This window comes from Urocampus carinirostris, chromosome 12 (genome assembly GCF_059441175.1).
Source record: "Urocampus carinirostris isolate Australia breed hairy pipefish chromosome 12, RoL_Ucar_1.0, whole genome shotgun sequence".
NCBI lineage: Eukaryota > Metazoa > Chordata > Actinopteri > Syngnathiformes > Syngnathidae > Urocampus > Urocampus carinirostris.
Window position 1 is genome coordinate 30,037,698 of NC_142360.1, and position 17,951 is coordinate 30,055,648.

At 39.3% G+C, this 17,951-nt stretch overlaps 1 protein-coding gene across 1 annotated transcript in view; it reads left to right on the forward strand.

The window, feature by feature from the left end:
* nme7 (NME/NM23 family member 7) overlaps positions 1 to 17,951 on the forward strand; it is a 30,737-nt gene that overhangs the window by 1,510 nt on the left and 11,276 nt on the right. The window contains exons 2-10 of the mRNA XM_088348915.1: positions 2,283 to 2,390; positions 2,498 to 2,664; positions 2,903 to 3,013; positions 3,372 to 3,422; positions 5,217 to 5,415; positions 6,141 to 6,246; positions 9,916 to 9,980; positions 13,089 to 13,157; positions 13,249 to 13,350. Coding sequence (XP_088205041.1) covers positions 2,283 to 2,390; positions 2,498 to 2,664; positions 2,903 to 3,013; positions 3,372 to 3,422; positions 5,217 to 5,415; positions 6,141 to 6,246; positions 9,916 to 9,980; positions 13,089 to 13,157; positions 13,249 to 13,350 — 978 coding nt within the window. The remainder of the gene's footprint in view (positions 1 to 2,282; positions 2,391 to 2,497; positions 2,665 to 2,902; positions 3,014 to 3,371; positions 3,423 to 5,216; positions 5,416 to 6,140; positions 6,247 to 9,915; positions 9,981 to 13,088; positions 13,158 to 13,248; positions 13,351 to 17,951) is intronic.

Below are 17,951 nucleotides of genomic sequence, written 5' to 3' on the forward strand. Positions count from 1 at the left end.
AATATCCATCCATTATCTGCACCGCTTATCCTCAGCAGGGTCGCGGGGGTGCTGGAGCCCATTCCAGCTATCTTGGGGCATTGGGCAGGGGACACCCTGAACTGGTTGCCAGCCACTCGCAGGGCAAACAGAGACAGACAATTCGCTCGCTCATTCACACCAAGGGACAATTTGGACCAGCCAATTAACCTAACATGCTTGTCTTTGGAATGTGGGAGGAAAACTGGGTGCCCGGAGAAAACCCACGCAAGCACGGGGACAACATGCAAACTCCACACAGGAGGTTCGATCTCATGACCTCAGAACTTTGCCGCACACGCGCTAATCACTGCGCCGCCGTGCTGCCCGTTGTCAATGTCAATAAAGACAATCCACTCCGAAGTTATGTTCTGTTGTACAAAACTCAATTCCAATGAAGTTGGGAAAGTGTGTTAATTGCAAATAAAAATTGATCCAAGTAAATTGCAAATTCTTTTCAACCCATATTTAAATGAATGCACAGCAAAGACAACATATTTATTGTCTTCACTCATAAACTTTATTGTTTTGGGAGAAAACCATCAACTCTGTAATTTGATGACAGCAACACGTGCCAAAATAGTTGGGACAGGTGTCAATAACTACTCAGAAAGTGGATGAATGGAAATCAACCAACTATTTGCAGGTGAACAGATGAATTAGCAACAGGTGAGAGTTGTTACTGGGTATAAAAAAGGGAGACCCGAACAAGCTAAGTCATTCACATGCAAGGATGGGGCGAGGTTCACCTCTTTGTGAACAACTGCGTGAGCAAATTGTTGAACAGTTTAAAAACAACATTCCTCAAAGTACAATTGCAAGGAATTTAGGGATATCATCATCTACAGTCCATAATATTGTGAAAAGGTTCAGGGAATCTGGAGAAATCACTGTGCGTAAACGGCATGGCCGTAAACCATTATTGAATGCCCGTGACCTCCGAGCCCTCAAGCGGTACTGCATTAAGAACCGACATCAATGTGTAAAGGACATCACCACATGGGCTCAGGAACACTTTGGAAAACCACTGTCAGTCAATACAGTTCGACGCTATATCCGTAAGTGTGGGTTAAAACTTTATGTTGCAAAGCGTAAGCCATTCATCAACAACATCCAGAAACGCCGCAGGGTTCTCTGGGCCCGAGCCCATCTAAAATGGACTGATACAAAGTGGAAAAGTGTTCTGTGGTCTGATGAGTCAGTTTTCCAAATTGTGTTTGGAAATTGTGGACGTCGTGTCCTCCGGTCCAAAGAAGAACAGAACCACCCAGACTGTTATGCACGCAAAGTGCAAAAGCCAGCATCTGTGATGGTATGGGGGTGCATGAGTGGCCAAGGAATGGGTAACCTGCACATCTGTGAAGGCACCATTAATGCAGAAAAGTACATTCAGGTTTTGGAACAAAGTATGTTGCCATCCAAACAGAATCTTTACCATGGGCGCCCTTGCTTCTTCCAGCAGGATAATGCCAAGCCACACACTGCACGTCTCACGACAGCGTGGCTTCGTAGTAAGAGGGTGCGGGTGCTTGACTGGCCTGCCTGCAGTCCTGACCTGTCTCCCATTGAAAATGTGTGGCGCATTATAAAGCGCAGAATAAGACAAAGGAGACCCCGGACTGTTGAACAGCTGAAGCTGTACATAAAGCAAGAATGGGAAAGGATTCCACTATCAACGATTCAACAACTAGTCTCCTCACTTCCTAAACGTTTATTGAGTGTTATTAAAAGGAAAGGTGATGTAACACAATGGTGAAGGAGCCCCTTTCCCAACTACTTTGGCACTTGTTGCAATTATAAAATTCTAAGTTTATCATTATTTGCTTATGGAAATAAAGTTTATGAGTTTGAACATGGATAATCTTGTCTTTGTGGTGTATTCATTTAAATATGGGTTAGAAAAGGTTTCCAAGTCATTCTATTCTAATTTTACTGACATTTTAAACTTTTTCCCAACTTCAATGGAATTGACTTTTGTATGACAAAGCGGTTTTATTGCACATTCTTGTGTTTTGCATTCCCCATGTTTTGCATTCCCCAAGAAGGGCTGCTTAACTTTCATTAAATGATTTAATTTTGCTTGGATACTAGTTGACTACTGTATATAAAAACCGAAACATTAGTTGTGAAAAATCAAATAAAATTGTGCTTCAATTTTCATGGCAGTTCCCCCTAAAATCTCCCCCCCTACCGTACAAAGGGATAAATAACGTTTTCTGAATCAAAATAATAAATAATGTATGTAATGTTTTTGTCTTTTCTAGGAGGAGAAAAAACGCTACGCCTTTCTGGCCGATTGGTATGACTCCACGGCATCCCTTTTGAGGCGTTACCAGCTCTTTTACTACCCCCATGACCACTCGGTGGAGATGGTATGGAGTGTAAAAAACAAAACAAGCTCACAGCTTTCTTTGCCTCCTTTCGACATAGCCTGTAAACTTTTAACCAGGTTTAATGCCTTTTGCTATTTTCCTGGCAGTTTGACGTAAAGAACCAGCGCATCTTCCTGCGACGGACTAAATATGAAGCCCTGCACCCGAGGGATTTGTTTGTGGGCAACCGGGTCAACGTGTTCTCGCGGCAGCTCAACATCATCGACTACGGCGACCAATATACGGCCAGCAAGCTCGGGAGTAAAAAAGAACGGTAACGTGCCTCTCCTCCCCGAAGATTATTTTTAAACGCTTCTTAAGAAGGCCGGTATACGAGCGCGGCGTCGGCTCAGAATAATCACACTTGACGAGGTCAAGCTATGACTTTTTGAGTATAGTGAAAGCAAATCTCATCTGTTTTGACAGTAGACTGCAGCGTTGTTAATTCAAACGTCAGACGAAAATATCCTGTGCCTGTCATAAATTCAAATACATGACGTGATATCATCCAGGACCCTTGCGCTAGTCAAGCCGGCCGGCGTCAGCAAGGTGGGAGACATCTTGGAAATGGTCACCAAGTCCAACCTGATGGTCACAAACGCCAAGATGACACACTTGACATGGTAATTCAATCTTTACATAGTATGTGATCATTTATACATTACTGTTATTCTAGTACTTTTTTTGCAGTCTAGTTACTATGAGGTGAATCCTTAGAGACTAATTTTTTAGCCTGATGGACAACTTGAACCGCACTCACACAAATGTACTTCCGAAGTGTACCCATTTATTAGGCAACAAAACATTTTGATAGTACCAATTGTCAGTGTACTTTAAAAAATCACCATGAGGTGCACTATGTTTTATTGTTTTCAGTTGTTCAGCGTGCCTTATTGTTTTTTCTATGAACTAAAAACTGCAACCGAGTTCTATTGCGACCATATATTAGCATTCTATGGTAATTGTGTGTTTTTGTTACAGGAACCAAGCTGCAGATTTCTATATGGAGCATCAGTCGAAGCCCTTTTTCAAGTGAGTGCAAATGTCGGGGGGGCTTTCAAAATAAATACAGTTCGTGGTAAAAAACAAAAACAAATACTGTGCAGAAAAATGTAAAAAATAAAATAAATAAAAGCTCTCTATTGGCCGATGACAATTGCAGTAATCCCTCGCTAATACGTGACTCAGTGCATTGCTGGTAAAGAAATATTCATTTACACAAAAAAATATATAAAACAAAAATTCAAGCCTAGCTGCCTGTGTACGGTATGCACAATTGCAGAGTTTTATTTCTTTCTTTTTTTTCGGTTCGAATCGTTGAGGCATGCCTTTGTGGCCCGCCTAAAATTAACTGCACTGTGTGGCTGTGATACAATATCCCCGGTTGACTATTGCTGAGAGGGGTGACTGAAAGAGCAAATTTGTCTCTTGGGTAGCGGCTATTTTTGTCCACTCTTTCAGCCTAAAATGAACTGCACCTGTGTAGCTGTGATCCATTATCGCCAATCGCACATTGGTGCAGGTAGGGACCAGCAAAAGCATACTTTTTGACGGGCGTGGCGACACTTTTTTCGCCGTTATTTCCACCTAAAAGGAACACTCATGTAGCTACGATCTGTTTTCCCCAATAACATATTTCTGAAAGTGGGGTCCAGCATGAGGCACTCTTGTCGAGAGGCGTGCCGTTCTGGCCCACTTAAAATGAAATGCACAGTCGTGGAGGGATCCATTATCTCCAGTCAACTATTGTTTAGCTGGTAGAGCGCTTTTGTTTTTCTGGTCTGGGGTGCTGTAGCGTGCCATACCATTGCTCACCTAAAATTAATAGCTCCATTTTGGCTGAATTCCATCATCCCTGGTTGACTCTTCCTGCGAGCGGGAACTGGCACTTTTGTCAGTTCTGCCGGCGATTTTCCTGGTGTCATTTCTGCTTAAAAGAAACTGTATTCATGCAGCCTCGGTCTATTATCTGTAATCTCATATTGCTGCACATGGGGACCGGTAGAAGCTTTGTTTGTCAAGAGGCGTGCCCTTCTGGCCCCCCTAAAATGAAACTGTCTTTGGCCACTATCTATTGTCCCCGGTCAACTATTGTCAGACAAGGGCCGGCAGAGCGAATTTACTCAAGTTTAGGCCGCTAAAGTGTGTCTTTGTCTCTCTCTTCAAATTAACTGCACTGTTGTGGATGCAATCCATTATCCGTAGTCGACTATTGTTTGGAGAGAGGGGGCAGAGAGAGCAAGTTTGTGTCATATGTCGGCGGCTTTTTCCCCCTTAATTCCGCCTAAAATGAATCTCACCCGTGCAGCAGAAATCCAGGGTCCCTGGTTGACTATTGCTGCGAACGCCAGCCGGCAGAGCACATGTAAAACAGATATGGTAAATGGTAAATGGTCTGCATTTATATAGCGCTTTTCAAGTCCATGAAGACCTCCCAAAGCGCTTTGCGCTTCACACTTGACTATTCACACACACACTCACACACCAATAGGGAGTCAGCCATGCAAGGCGCCTACCTGCTTATTGGGGGCATTAGGGATTCAGTGTCTTCGCGGATTTTAACATCACAGGAGGTTTTGGTCCCTATTAACTGCAATAAAAGGATTACAGTAATTATAAAAATATTGCTCAGCAGAGTAGACTAGACTCAATCGCCACTGCTCAATATGCCAATCAAAAGAGAGCAGATGGGAACAGTAAGCCTAAAATATGTGTGTTGTTCAATGTAAATTGAAACAAATTCATTGCTTTTTATTATATATAAAATACTAAATGGATGATGACGGAATGTTCTACAACCTAAATCTCTTTGCTTCCTCATGGCAGTTCCTTAGTGCAGCAGGTTTCCTCCGGTCCTGTTGTTGCACTGGACCTGGTAGGCGACGAGGCCGTGTCTGTCTTGAAGAACCTCCTGGGACCTTCAGAAGTGGTGGCGGCGCCACACAAGGAGGCGCCACAGAGCGCCAGAGGGCAACTCGGCAGTGACCTAATACATGGCTCCGACTCGCTAACCGCAGCAGCCCGAGTAAGTGATTTGATGTCCTTTCCCGTATTCAGGCCATTATCCTGCATCCCATTAGTCTAGTCAACAGTATTCTCAGATATCCTCATTCGTCTTGATGTCGTATGTTAATTAATACAAAATCAATTCATACTTAATTGATTGCAGATTAGTCACACTACTATTTTTATTTTAGTATTAACATTTACTTTTGTAAATTTTTACTTATTATTGCTGCTTCAATGAGACTGCTAATGCTCCGACTGTTTCTTCTACAGCTAACAACCTTAGCTGAATTAGGATTAAAGTTAAACAAGAATGTCATAAAATGAAAACATTTTTGAATTTAATTTAAATCAACAAAATCAATACCCAGTCACACTAGTATAATGTTCAGAAAATGTCTTTATACTTTGTCCTTTGCTCCCGATAGTATTATGTGTAACTACTACAATGCTTCTCAATAAATCAAAGAGGTCACAGTCTTGCTACCTATGCTCTTCTAATACGTCCTCATGTCCCCACCCATTTTTATATACACTCTGTTTTAATTATTTTTCACGGCCTAATGAGTCACGATGTCCTTCACAGTCTTTATGCCCTCTGTCCCCCTCACACGCTCTCGAGTTTATGTCCTCCCTAACAACCGTCGACTCGTCTTTCTGTCCCCTCCTGTGTGAACTCATTAGTTCCGGGACTGGGACAATGGACACTATTTTCTAATATAGTCTCGCTCTCTTGCGGGACAGGAGCTGGAGTTCTTCTTCCCGACCACAGTTTGCCACGGCCCCACCAACACGGCTCGCTATTCCCAGTGCACGTGTTGTATCATCAAACCACACGCCATCTCCCAAGGTAAGAGCCAGTGCTCACTTTCAAGTTCACGTTTATATATTTGCACACATTCAAGTTTACCTTTGTGATCCCCCCTGGTGCTCCTTCATCCTTGGCATGGTGACCTTAGAAATTATATTTAATGCGGTATAATCTCAAGTGACAGCATGAATTACTGCTCTCATTTTCTCCCTGGGTAATAAAATCATCCATACTTGTAAAGACATGACTGGGATCACGGTAGCACGCACGTCTTTTCTGCCACACCTCTCTGGAGCTGTGCCAGGGTGAAGGTTGCTGAAAGAGTTTCCGCCTCCTTGTAGAGACACGTTGATGTTTGGTTTATACAAGAAAAGCCTCCGGCCGTGATGTTTACTTGGCTGCGGGCAACGATTAAGCAACGGCGGTGAATGCTCAAAAGTCATGCAAGTTACTTTAACATATGTTATATCATTCTTAAAAGATAAGCATACAAAATCGGTGTCAGTACCTGGTAACTGTATGACTACTTAATACTTGACTATCGTATTTGGCTAACAATGTGGTATAAAAACAAGGGCGTAGTTTTGGTCTTGACATTGATGGGGATATAGCGCTTTTTTTTTTTTAGTGATCATGTAAAAAATATTCTTCAAATCCAAGTTTGACTCTGGATGATTCCGTTTACTTAAAGTTATTCGAGTTAACATTAGGCATGAGCGGTACTTGGAATTTCGGTATTCAAGTAATTAACGGGTAGTATCGAGACCGGTCCAATACAATTTTCGCATGAAAAGGTCATGACCATTGAAAAATTGACCTCCCTCCTTGAGTTAATTTATTATAATTATGATAAACACAGCGGAAAGATTGTTGGCACTCATATTTGGACTACAACTGTTTCAGAGCAAAAGTCAAACCGAAATAGCCGCAATGTAACGAAAATACAAATACACCAATGTCAACATGACAACTATACCTTCCATTGCACAATATTTTGAAAACGTCAGAAAGTGCAAATAGTGTAATCAATACAATTCTGTTTAGAGGAGCGAACTACTGATCCAAGGTAATAGTAATGCTCCAATCCATGTATTTGCTCAGTATCAATAATATTGCTATTTGAATTGATGCGCCCACCCCTGAATTAGAATCTTGCAAAACCCTATTTTCAGTTATCCATGTGCCAAGGCATAGACCTAATGGACAACTTGTATATGAGCACCAATATCTGAAATTTTGGAAAAATCGGATACATTTTTTGGGCTGATATTGTAACATTTTATCGTAAGGTGACACCCCTAGTCAAGAGACACCACATCAGTTCGCTGACTCAAACAAGTAGACTCTCCGGGAATGCTGTAAACTTTGATAATTTGGTTAATTCCAGTTCCTGCCTTGGGTTAGCAAATTCACATATTACTCAGAATATTTGGTTACTGGTCCACTGTTAAGACCTAGCTGAGACACCACGACCCAGACTATTGCAAACACTGTTAGGTTCAGACGATACAGTTCTCTCATTTTACCAACTCCAGTTCCCCGATTCTTCAAAGCCTGGATTCAATTTAAAATTTTCTCAAGAAACTCTTCAGACCCTGTGGAGTCACTTGTTTCAGTTAAGTGACTGAAGTTGGTGGAATCACCAGGTCAGAACTTAAATGTTTCCCTCTACGGCTCAGATTCAAGTTGGCAGATTCTCTTGAAACTATTTAGACCATGTTGAGTCACTTATTTCAGTTCAGTGACTATAGTTTGTATAATCACCAGGTCAGGAAGGCAATGAACTTAGACGCTATAGTTGTGTCTGTTTACTGACTCTGTCGGAAACGCTGCAGAATCTGTTGAATCACTTGTGTCGGTTCAGTGTCTCTAGTTGGCGGACTAAACACATCATAAATGCTATGAACTCTGACAATGCAATCGGTATCTGTTGGCCAACTGAATTGGTTGTTTTATTATGTTTGGTTGTATGGTCTTGACTCAAGCTGGCAGATTTGCAAGAAACTGCTGATTTTTGAATCACCTGCGATAATTCAAGGAGACTTTGCTGATTCTGTTGTGTTCGGAATTGACTCAAGTTGGCGGAATCACCAGAAACTCTGCAGACTAGCGATTCACCCAAAAGTTTGGTGTCACTCAGACAATTTTATGTTTTTTTACGAAAAAGTCATACTTTTATTTATCAAATGAGTGTTCTTATGCCTGTTCTAGTATTATCCTTTTTTTTTGCGTAGTCAAAAAAATGGCTTTTTCTTTGTCATTCTGCTTTGAAGGCCAGCATCTCGGAGTCGCAGCTTCACTGTACATGTTGACTTTGGTGTACTGTTGGTAAAATTTAATGAACCTGCTCGTTGTGGACTTGCAAAGCTTTTATTTCTCAAACTACAAACTTTATGCACTTGTACTCTTGCTTGGCTGTCCCTTCTTATTTCTATGCTGGTTAGAGCATGTGTGTGCTGTTATCTGAAGGAAGTAGTACACACCGTTGTAGGAGATCTTCAGTCTCTTGGCAATTTCTCGCATGGAATAGTGTTTGTTTCGCAAAACAATAATAGACTATCGAGTTTCATGCAAAAGTTGTCATTTTCTAGCCATTATGAAATGTCGTGTTCCAGATACTCAACTACCTCAAAGGAAGGTCGGTTTTTATAGCTTTTCTTAACAGCTAGACAGTTTTCAGCTGTGTTTATATTGCACAGGGGTTTTCTAATTATTTGTTAGACTTCTATTGCAATTGGCAAACACGGTGAACACTGGATTCCTGGTTGATGGAAAAGGGGCCGCTATACACCTATGTAGATATTGCATTAAGAAGCGGATGTTTGCAGCAAAAATAGTAATTTACCATGTTAAAAGTGTATGCGGTGTATTTTCAATTAGTTTAATGTCATTTTCATGGAAAAAAACAGTGCTTTTCCACCCAAAGTAAGGACATTTCTAAGCGACCCCAAACTTTTGAATGGTGGTGTATGTTGGATGAAAGATTTGGGTTTGCTTTCTAAGGTTGTATAAATTGTATCAGTTGTCTCTCTTCCACTTGTGGCAAACAGTACAGATGATGCTTTTGTTCATTGAATTAAGTATGGGGACTCACTGGAAACAATTTGGGGATAGTCTGCTCCTGTTCTGGATTTGATTTTGTTGGATTTGATTTTGTTGCATACGTTTATCTTCATGGGAATTTGAACAAGATCGTAATAATCATATAAATTGTAAAATGATTGATTTTTGAATGACCAATCTATTATCTATCTTGTGAAAATACCTGCTAGAGCCCCACAGTCTCATTCCAGACGAGTCCGCAGCGTCATGGTGGGCTAGTACACCCCTGTGCTCCCCATCTCCCACCACTGTTCATGGTCACGCGCTACCAAATGCGCCGTGCAGACATGACTGGAATAGAAGAAGCTTCTGTTGCCAGGCACCCACAAGGAGTAGCGTGTCGCCTAGCAACAGGAGCAGCTGTGGGAGTTTTGCAGAGGGGGACTCGTGAGCCAAACAGACATATTGAGCCAGATTGCCAAATGTCTTATCTATCTCTCGCTATCTGTCCCGTTTTCCAATCTCTCGACTCCCATGAGAGCATCTCTATGCCTAAAGAGAAAGGCATGCGGAAATAGATAACCTGTTAGAAGCCTGCTGCTGCCTTCAGGGTCATCCCGCCCTGTCTGATGAGAACCCATTTAAAAGACTCTGATTTGTCGGCAGGGCTGGTCGGCAAGATCATCAACTCCATTTCTGAAGCTGGTTTTCAGATCTCCGCTCTGCAAATGGTAAAACACGCATGCACACACCTGCGAGAGTAGAACAAATAAAGAAATATGTACAACTTAAACCACCCCTATTGATTGTATGCCCTTTGTTATTTTTTTAGCTTCCTTACTAACAACTATTACCACGCAGTATTCTACTACCAGTGAATATAAAAACAGATGCTTTAAAAATAACCCAACTTTGGGTAAAAATGCATGAACCCAATTCTTTATTAATTTTACCCACCGTCCCATGTATGTAGAACTAGCCCCCACAAAAATTGTGTAACGGTTAAGGGTTCTTTTGTACAAGAGGATTATGCATAAATCGATTATTTTTGTTTAAAATAACAGCCCCAAAACTAGTTCATATTATACCAAACAATCTGGGTCGTTTTGTGTAGATCTAGAACAACCCAAAAGGCCCAGAAAAGTACTGGGTTTGACCCAGATGTTTTAAGAGTGTACCAGGTACTCATAGGAGTAGCACTAGTAATGCAACAGTGGTAATCCAATTTATAGTTGTTTTTCTAATATTACTAGTAGTGTTTTTTTCTGCTTGGACTCCAACAAATACTACAACATATTTCACTTTTCCCTGCGAGGATAAACAGGCCAGAAAATTGATGGAAAGCAAGCCAGAATATGGATTGATGGATCGATTTTTAACCATGACTACTACTAATTCTTTTTGTACTAAGGTTTTTAAACTACTACGATTTTTGCAGCTTATTTTTTTACTACAAAGCTAGACATATTTAACCAAACAACATCTCTCGTGCACACAGACACACACTTCATTTTACTTCCACGCCAACTACTTCTGTCACATCTGATACTAATGGTTGTTTTATTGTTAGATCTTCAACCTCTATCACCGCTAGTTGTCTATGTCTAAATCCACATCTTTTTTTGACTGCTGGCCATTGCACGACTAGTTTTTCTTGTAGTAGCAGATAAACTACCATCACTACTAGTTCTATTTTAACCAGCTCATTTACTATTTCTCCTACTTTTAAGATGGCTTTTGTTGTGTTTCTACAAACATTACTGTTGCTTTTACTTATACAGAGACCTTTAGTATTTCTCCTGTTATCAATACAATTACTGTTTTGACTTCCATTACAGCAAATGTTATGAATTCTTCACCAATGTCATTTCTTAGGTTTTTCTCAGCTACCACAGCTGCTACCTGTTATTAGTTCCCTGATACTATTACTATTCCAAATGTAATACAATAATATAAAATTATTAAGATTTGTCTTTCTTCTGATACTTGTAATTGACCTATGGCTAAGCCCCGGCCCTTTTATTCACTCGGACAAATATTCCACATTTTGTGAAGAGCGCCCTGGCAAGTGTCACTTAGGAGACATTTCACAGGAGGCAATTGATGATTTTGGGGCCCAGAAAGATCGTATAAAATCTTGAAGTCACCAAAAGGGCTTGGACTATGCCCTGGAGGTTTATATTCATGATTTTATTGTTGACAAGGTCGATGAAAAGCTTCAACTAGTCTCATTCTAAACTGCATAATTTCCCTGGACAAGCCTTTTTACCATCTGTAGGCTACCAGGAGCGCCTGCCTCACCGTTATTATGGTGCTACAGTATTTACGTTGAATCATTCAGCATAACATTGCCAACATTTGTTATCTTAGTTGTTTACAGGTACTTTAAAAAAGCAAAGCTCCAAATGTTAACGTTACTACGACTAGACCCCTTTTGGACAACAGCTAACGATCGGTGAAACGCATACACTTGGAAACGTATGATTACTAGCACATAACAGGTTACTGAATTCCCAGTACACAAAGTGACACGCTGTACGACCTAGTTAAGAACTAAGATTAGCTAACAACAGAGATGTTAACGTTATAAATAACTCTATATTTCTCTCCAGCAAAGTGACAATACTGTATGTTGCCTCAAATACTAAGTTGGCTTATCTTAGAACAGATGTAGACATCTTCATTAAATAACATTGAGTTGGTGCTGTGGTTGACTCATAACTTTATCCAAAGCAGGCACTTTTCTCGATTTAGACGTGGCTAAATGGGGTAAAAAAAATACTGCTCATCGCCCAGTCTTTCAGGATATTTTGTATCAAATTTGCATGTACCCCATGCACACCGTTTAAACAATTTAAAGTTTAAAATGTAAGAAAAAAACACACAAAAATGACCGACTGCAATGCTATTGAATGGACATGCCAGCAGAGTCTGTCCTAGTGTATGGAGTCTGCTATGCGCACTGTGATTGGCTCACCGTGTTTGAGGGCGGGGCTTGGCTATCAGCCAATTGTTAAACTTCTAGTAGTTTTATTAGCAGCAGTGACGGGCGGTGAAGTTCGTGTGAGGTGAGCCGTTGTCAGATGTAAAAATAAATGAACATACATCCTATTCGTCATTTGATTGGCAGAGCAAGGAGACAGTAAATGAACTGTAGCACAAAAAAACATTATTCTTACCTTATCTATAAGTCTAAGTGATGCTCTTTTTGAAAAATGGCACCAATAAATAGGTAATAATCCATTTGAAAAGTCAAGGCAACAGGAAAAAATAAACAACGAGCTTGACTTGCTGTTAGTTTGCCAATACCCTAACTAACTCTATCCTTTGGGGCTGAGGTGTACTCCAATTCAGAATCCTTGGTCTACCGATCACGCAAGAGAATTGAAATCTGCAGACAGTCAGCACAGTAATACATTATGTGCTATTTGCATTATTTATATTCAAAATGTAATGTAAAAGTTCAGCAATTTTGAAAAAGAAAGTCCAAAAAATTGTAAATAGAAAAAACTTTAACCCTGAAGAAATGAAACAATTTAATATATTTGTAATTTTATAACTCTATTATGACATGTAAGGTACAGTTCCGCCTCCCTTGACTGCATGTCACCGTCTCCCAGTTCTGAATGCTGTTTACTATCAACATTCCACTCGATTAATCGTAATATACTGTAATATACTAAGTTCCCCCAAAAACGGGGCTCATTTACCCACCCACATATGTATTCAATTTATAATAAAAGGTTAGCGTTGAGTCAAAGCCCTTAACCAGTTACAATGGTGATTTTAGCTTACGTGTTATTTATGTATTTTTTTAATTTCTTCTCCCAACTCCACAGTTCAAAGTGGACCGAGCCAATGCAGAGGAGTTCTTTGAAGTTTACAAAGGTGTCGTGACGGAATACATGGTGAGTAGAGTACGCCAAAGCAGTCGCGAGTAAATGTTCACTTGTGCTCTCATAAAATCATGATATCCCCGTCATCTGGCCCTATTACCAGGATATGGTAAATGAACTTTCCTTGGGGCCCTGCATGGTCTTGGAGATCCACGGTGAAGACGTAGCCAAGACCTTCCGAGAATTCTGCGGACCCGCCGATCCGGTGAGTTGCTAGGCAAAATGGCAGCACCTAGCTAACCTCTTGTTACCTGATGGTCGATTTAAGCATCCGTCTTTGGGTCTATGGAGCAGGGCGTTATTGACCCAAAGAGCCATAAAAGTAAAAATATTTATGAAAACCTTTTGAGAGAGCCGCACCATATATTTAAAGACAAAATTCAACAAAACCACCAAACCTGCTCTCCAGACAAAAGCAAATTCTTCAGCACATTTTATTTAACTGTGTGAGGTTTGATGATTTAATCAAATGAAGAAAATGATAATAATGCCAGAGCCTGTGTCCTATATCAGTATCAATATACCACTTAGAATTTGTCTCCCTCCCTCCGAGTGTTGAGGCTCATTTTGACCATAATTTTTGTCCTAAATAATGTTTTTTTAAAAAAGGTGCAGGCAAAGTTATTTTGTAAGATTGTCACAAAATGCTGTAAATGAGAAGCATATCATTGTTTTTACTTTCAGAGCAGACTGCACTAAGCGAGAACACAAAGGTAGTGCCCGTTGCTGTGTGCAGAAATCCGCCCAACTCTAGCGCTCACCCAATCACTTTGCTTTGAGTGGTTTTCGGGCGTTTTCTGTGTTTACAATTCATTCTGTGGGATTTTCATCAGTGAACATACATAGTTTAATTGGCCTCCATTTGAAGGATTTCCTAGCTACTTTTTGCCAAAACGGGGTAAACTGGTGTGACACCCTAACTGAAAGCTTTATTTCCAACATTAAAATAAAAACGGGACAAAACATTGAGTCAACAATAAAATAATGTTACATAACATGTTCGAAAAAGGGTAGTCAGAAGCAGATGCTTATTTTCCCTACCCCTTCATCTTCCCTATTAAATACATTTTACAAATCCTCTTCTCCTCTTGTGTCTAATATAACAAAATCTCATGGATATACTTATTACTTAGGTCGGATATCAATAATTATAATAATTACAATAATCACATATTTTATACACTAATCTTCGTAATACCCATCCCTCAACGTCATCATGCCACTAGTTACCAAACATCACTGCGGCACCAATGATAATTACAACAATAAAAATAAAAAGAATATTTATAATAACAGTTATGATATAATAATAGCAACAATAACAACAACGTTAACCATAGTTTTAAACGCAGTATTTCCAATCTCACTCATATCCCATTTCCTTCATCCCTGTATTTCGCCAGTAATGTTTTTTGTATTTAAATTTGAACACATGAATAGTTGGACATTGTTTGATCTCATCTTGTAAATTATTCCAAAGTTTGACTCCACACACAGACACACACATACTTTTCCTGGTTGTTCTCACCTTTGGGATTTTGAATTTACTACAGCCCCTCAAGTTATAATTTCCCTCTTTCCGAATGAATAATTTTTGGATGTTTTCTGGCACCATTTTTTGTCGACCTTAAATAACAGTTGTGAAGTGAAAATTTTTATTAAATCTTCCAATTTTAATAAGTTGGACTGCATGAATAAAATATTAGTATGATCCTGATATCCTACCCTGTGCATGGTTCTCTTGTAATTATTGCCCCAGACTTCTGCACAATATGTTAAGTATGGCAGACTGTAACCTGTAGTTGAGGAAGTTCCCTATATATACTGGACTGAACCAAGAGCTCCCTCGGTGGTTCTTCGCCTTCGCATGTACCACAATCGAGATCTAACCACTCGACGAGGAAGAGCCAAAGAGAAATATACAACGGTCAAATTTGACTCATACTTATTCATGAAAAGAACCATAAATGGCTCGCGAGCCATAGGTTCAAGACCCCTGCTTTAGAGGAAAGGCACAACTGCAAATGATCCCTTTACCATCCATCCATCCATTATCTGCACCGCTTATCCTCAGTAGGGTCGCGGGGTGCTGGAGCCCATCCGAGCTATCTTCGGGCAGTGGGCAGGGGATACCCTGAACTGGTTGCCAGCCAGTCGCAGGGCACACAGGGACAGACAATTTGCTCGCTCATTCACACCTAGGGACAATTTGGAGCGGCCAATTCACCTGAAATGCATGTTTTTGGAATGTGGGAGGAAACCGGAGTGCCCGGAGGAAACGCACGCAAGCACGGGGAGAACATGCAAACTCCACACCGGAAGGGTGGTAGCTGGTTTTGATCTCATGACCACAGAACTGTGCCGCACACGCGCTAACCACTTCGCCGCCGTGCTGCCCATCCCTTTACTATATAGTACATAATGCGTGTCGGTGACACATTCCTGCAATAAAGTGAACGTGCTATCATATGACTGACGCCCTCGTGTGAGATCATGTTCATTTATGCACAGACATTACACGGGTTGTGCATGTCTTGCATTGAGCTTATTTGACACATTTCTCATATTTTTTTTTATTATTTGAATGGTTTCTTAATTATTCATTGATATATATATACATTATATATATATATATATATATATTTTTTTAAATTATTTTAACACACCCTACCCTGTTTAGGGCGGTGGATTTTTTTCCCCACAAAATGATGACTGTATTTCCTCTCATAAAATGGTAAAGCCAACATATGTGGGTGTTTTTTTCCATTTTTTTTGCAAAGAAATAAAAATGTGATGGTCTTATTAATAGAATGTTTGAGAGGGTGATGGTTTCAATCTCCACAATTCTAAATTTGTTTCACTTAAGAAAATATGGATCAAACATGTATGCCTAATTTCTGAGTTTGTATGGGACCAACCAGTCAGTACCTTAAAGGGACATTGTATATTATTTAGCTACTAGTGGTTAAAAAAGATCCATTCTTTAAAAACAATATTGATTTGATTATTAAGCAAACATACATGAACTATCACATAAATGTGTATTCTTTTTAAATACTTGTAGGCCGAGAAATGTGCATTTATTTGACATAACATCAGCCTCACCTAGAGATCTTGCTGCTACGGGTACCTGAAAAACCAAAAGGCTTGGCAAAAGAAATGAGAGGAAAATTGTGTGGTTTGGTCTCTTGGCCCTGTAGTTTGTATTATTCTGCTTTCTAGCACTCTTTTTTTTGGGGGGGGGTTGCACAATACAGTGACATAAAATGGTCACATATTACACAGTGTCCATTTTAGCTTATTAATTATTTTGTATTTAGTTTTTACATTTTATTAAAGGTTTATAAGTTATTTTTATTAATTTGTGTCGTTTAATATTCTATGTTTCACTCATTCACTAAAGTTTTAGTGTAATTTGTCTTACTTTAAAGTTTATTTCTATTGACTTTACATTTGAGTTTTTAAAACATTGATATATGTTTAATTTTGTAATTTTCAGATCTTTTTCTTACGCTTATTGAATTTTTTTAAAGGTTTTTTTTTTTTATTATTTTATTTTTTCCCCTTTGGGTTTCGTGGTTTTTTTCTTTAGTTGCCATGACTTTATCTATTATTTATTATTTATTTATTTTATATATTTATAAAATAATAATAATACCCGTAATATGATTAAACAATATACAATATTTCATATTTATTGTAATTTTATGATGTATTTAATGTACTTATTTAATCATTACTTCTTTGAGAATTTATGATCATTTTTGCTGTCAATTTTCTTGTTTTTCACCTTAGTCCAATTTGAATATTTTGAACAAATGTGTGCATATTTGTTGTGTTTATAGTTATCACTCTTATATTTTTAACAAATAATTGCTTCTTTATATATATTTTTTGAATATATCTATAGTTTATTGTTGTTTTTAATGCATCGATTTATCATTTTTACCACGTGCTGCACAAGTAGCAAAAGCATCCCACCTTTTTTGTCGTTGTTTAATTTTATCTTGTTTTTCACTTAAGTCAATTTGAATATTTTGAACAAATGAATGCATGTTTGTCATGTTGTATTTAGCATTCTTCTAATGTTTAATAATGTTTTTAACCAAATGATAGACATGTAGCAATACCGTCCCGCTTTTGTGTTTTGCGGGTGATGTTTCAGCAACATCACTTGGGAATCGACACACTCACCTAGTCTGAAATAGAAAAGCTATTGTTGTTCATCTTCAGTTTCTGTTGCGCAACTTCCAGGCAGTTGATGACAAACGCACATACACACCAAAATGCGTCATCAATGAGCTTAGCGTGTGATCAATATAGGGGAGGGCTGTCCTTTATTATTAGCGCCGAAATTGTGCAGTCGTGTGTTGTGGATCTATTAATCAATAGTGCCTTCTGACCATCAGCCACAATACCAAATCACAGTGACCTTCGCACTGTAGCCGGAGGCCTGCTGCCATTGGTTTGGACAGTGGCTCCTCTCCCCCTAAACAAGAGCACATCCAGTGTCCTGCTCATAATAGATGCGCCCCCGTATTGGGAAATTGTCATTATTTGGGCAACTGGAGCCCAGAGGGTTCTGTGCTCTTGTGGCCTGCCTGCAAATCATTAGCACAACAATACAAGATGGAAAAAGACGTAAACAACAAGGTTTTAGAAATCAATTTTATATTTGTTCCAGTTTATATTGAATCATTTATGAAAAAAACGACAATGTTCTATCAACTGTACATGTCCATTTGTTTTAAATGAATATTCATAATTTAATATGACAATTGTATTCCGTTTTTTATTATTTTGTTA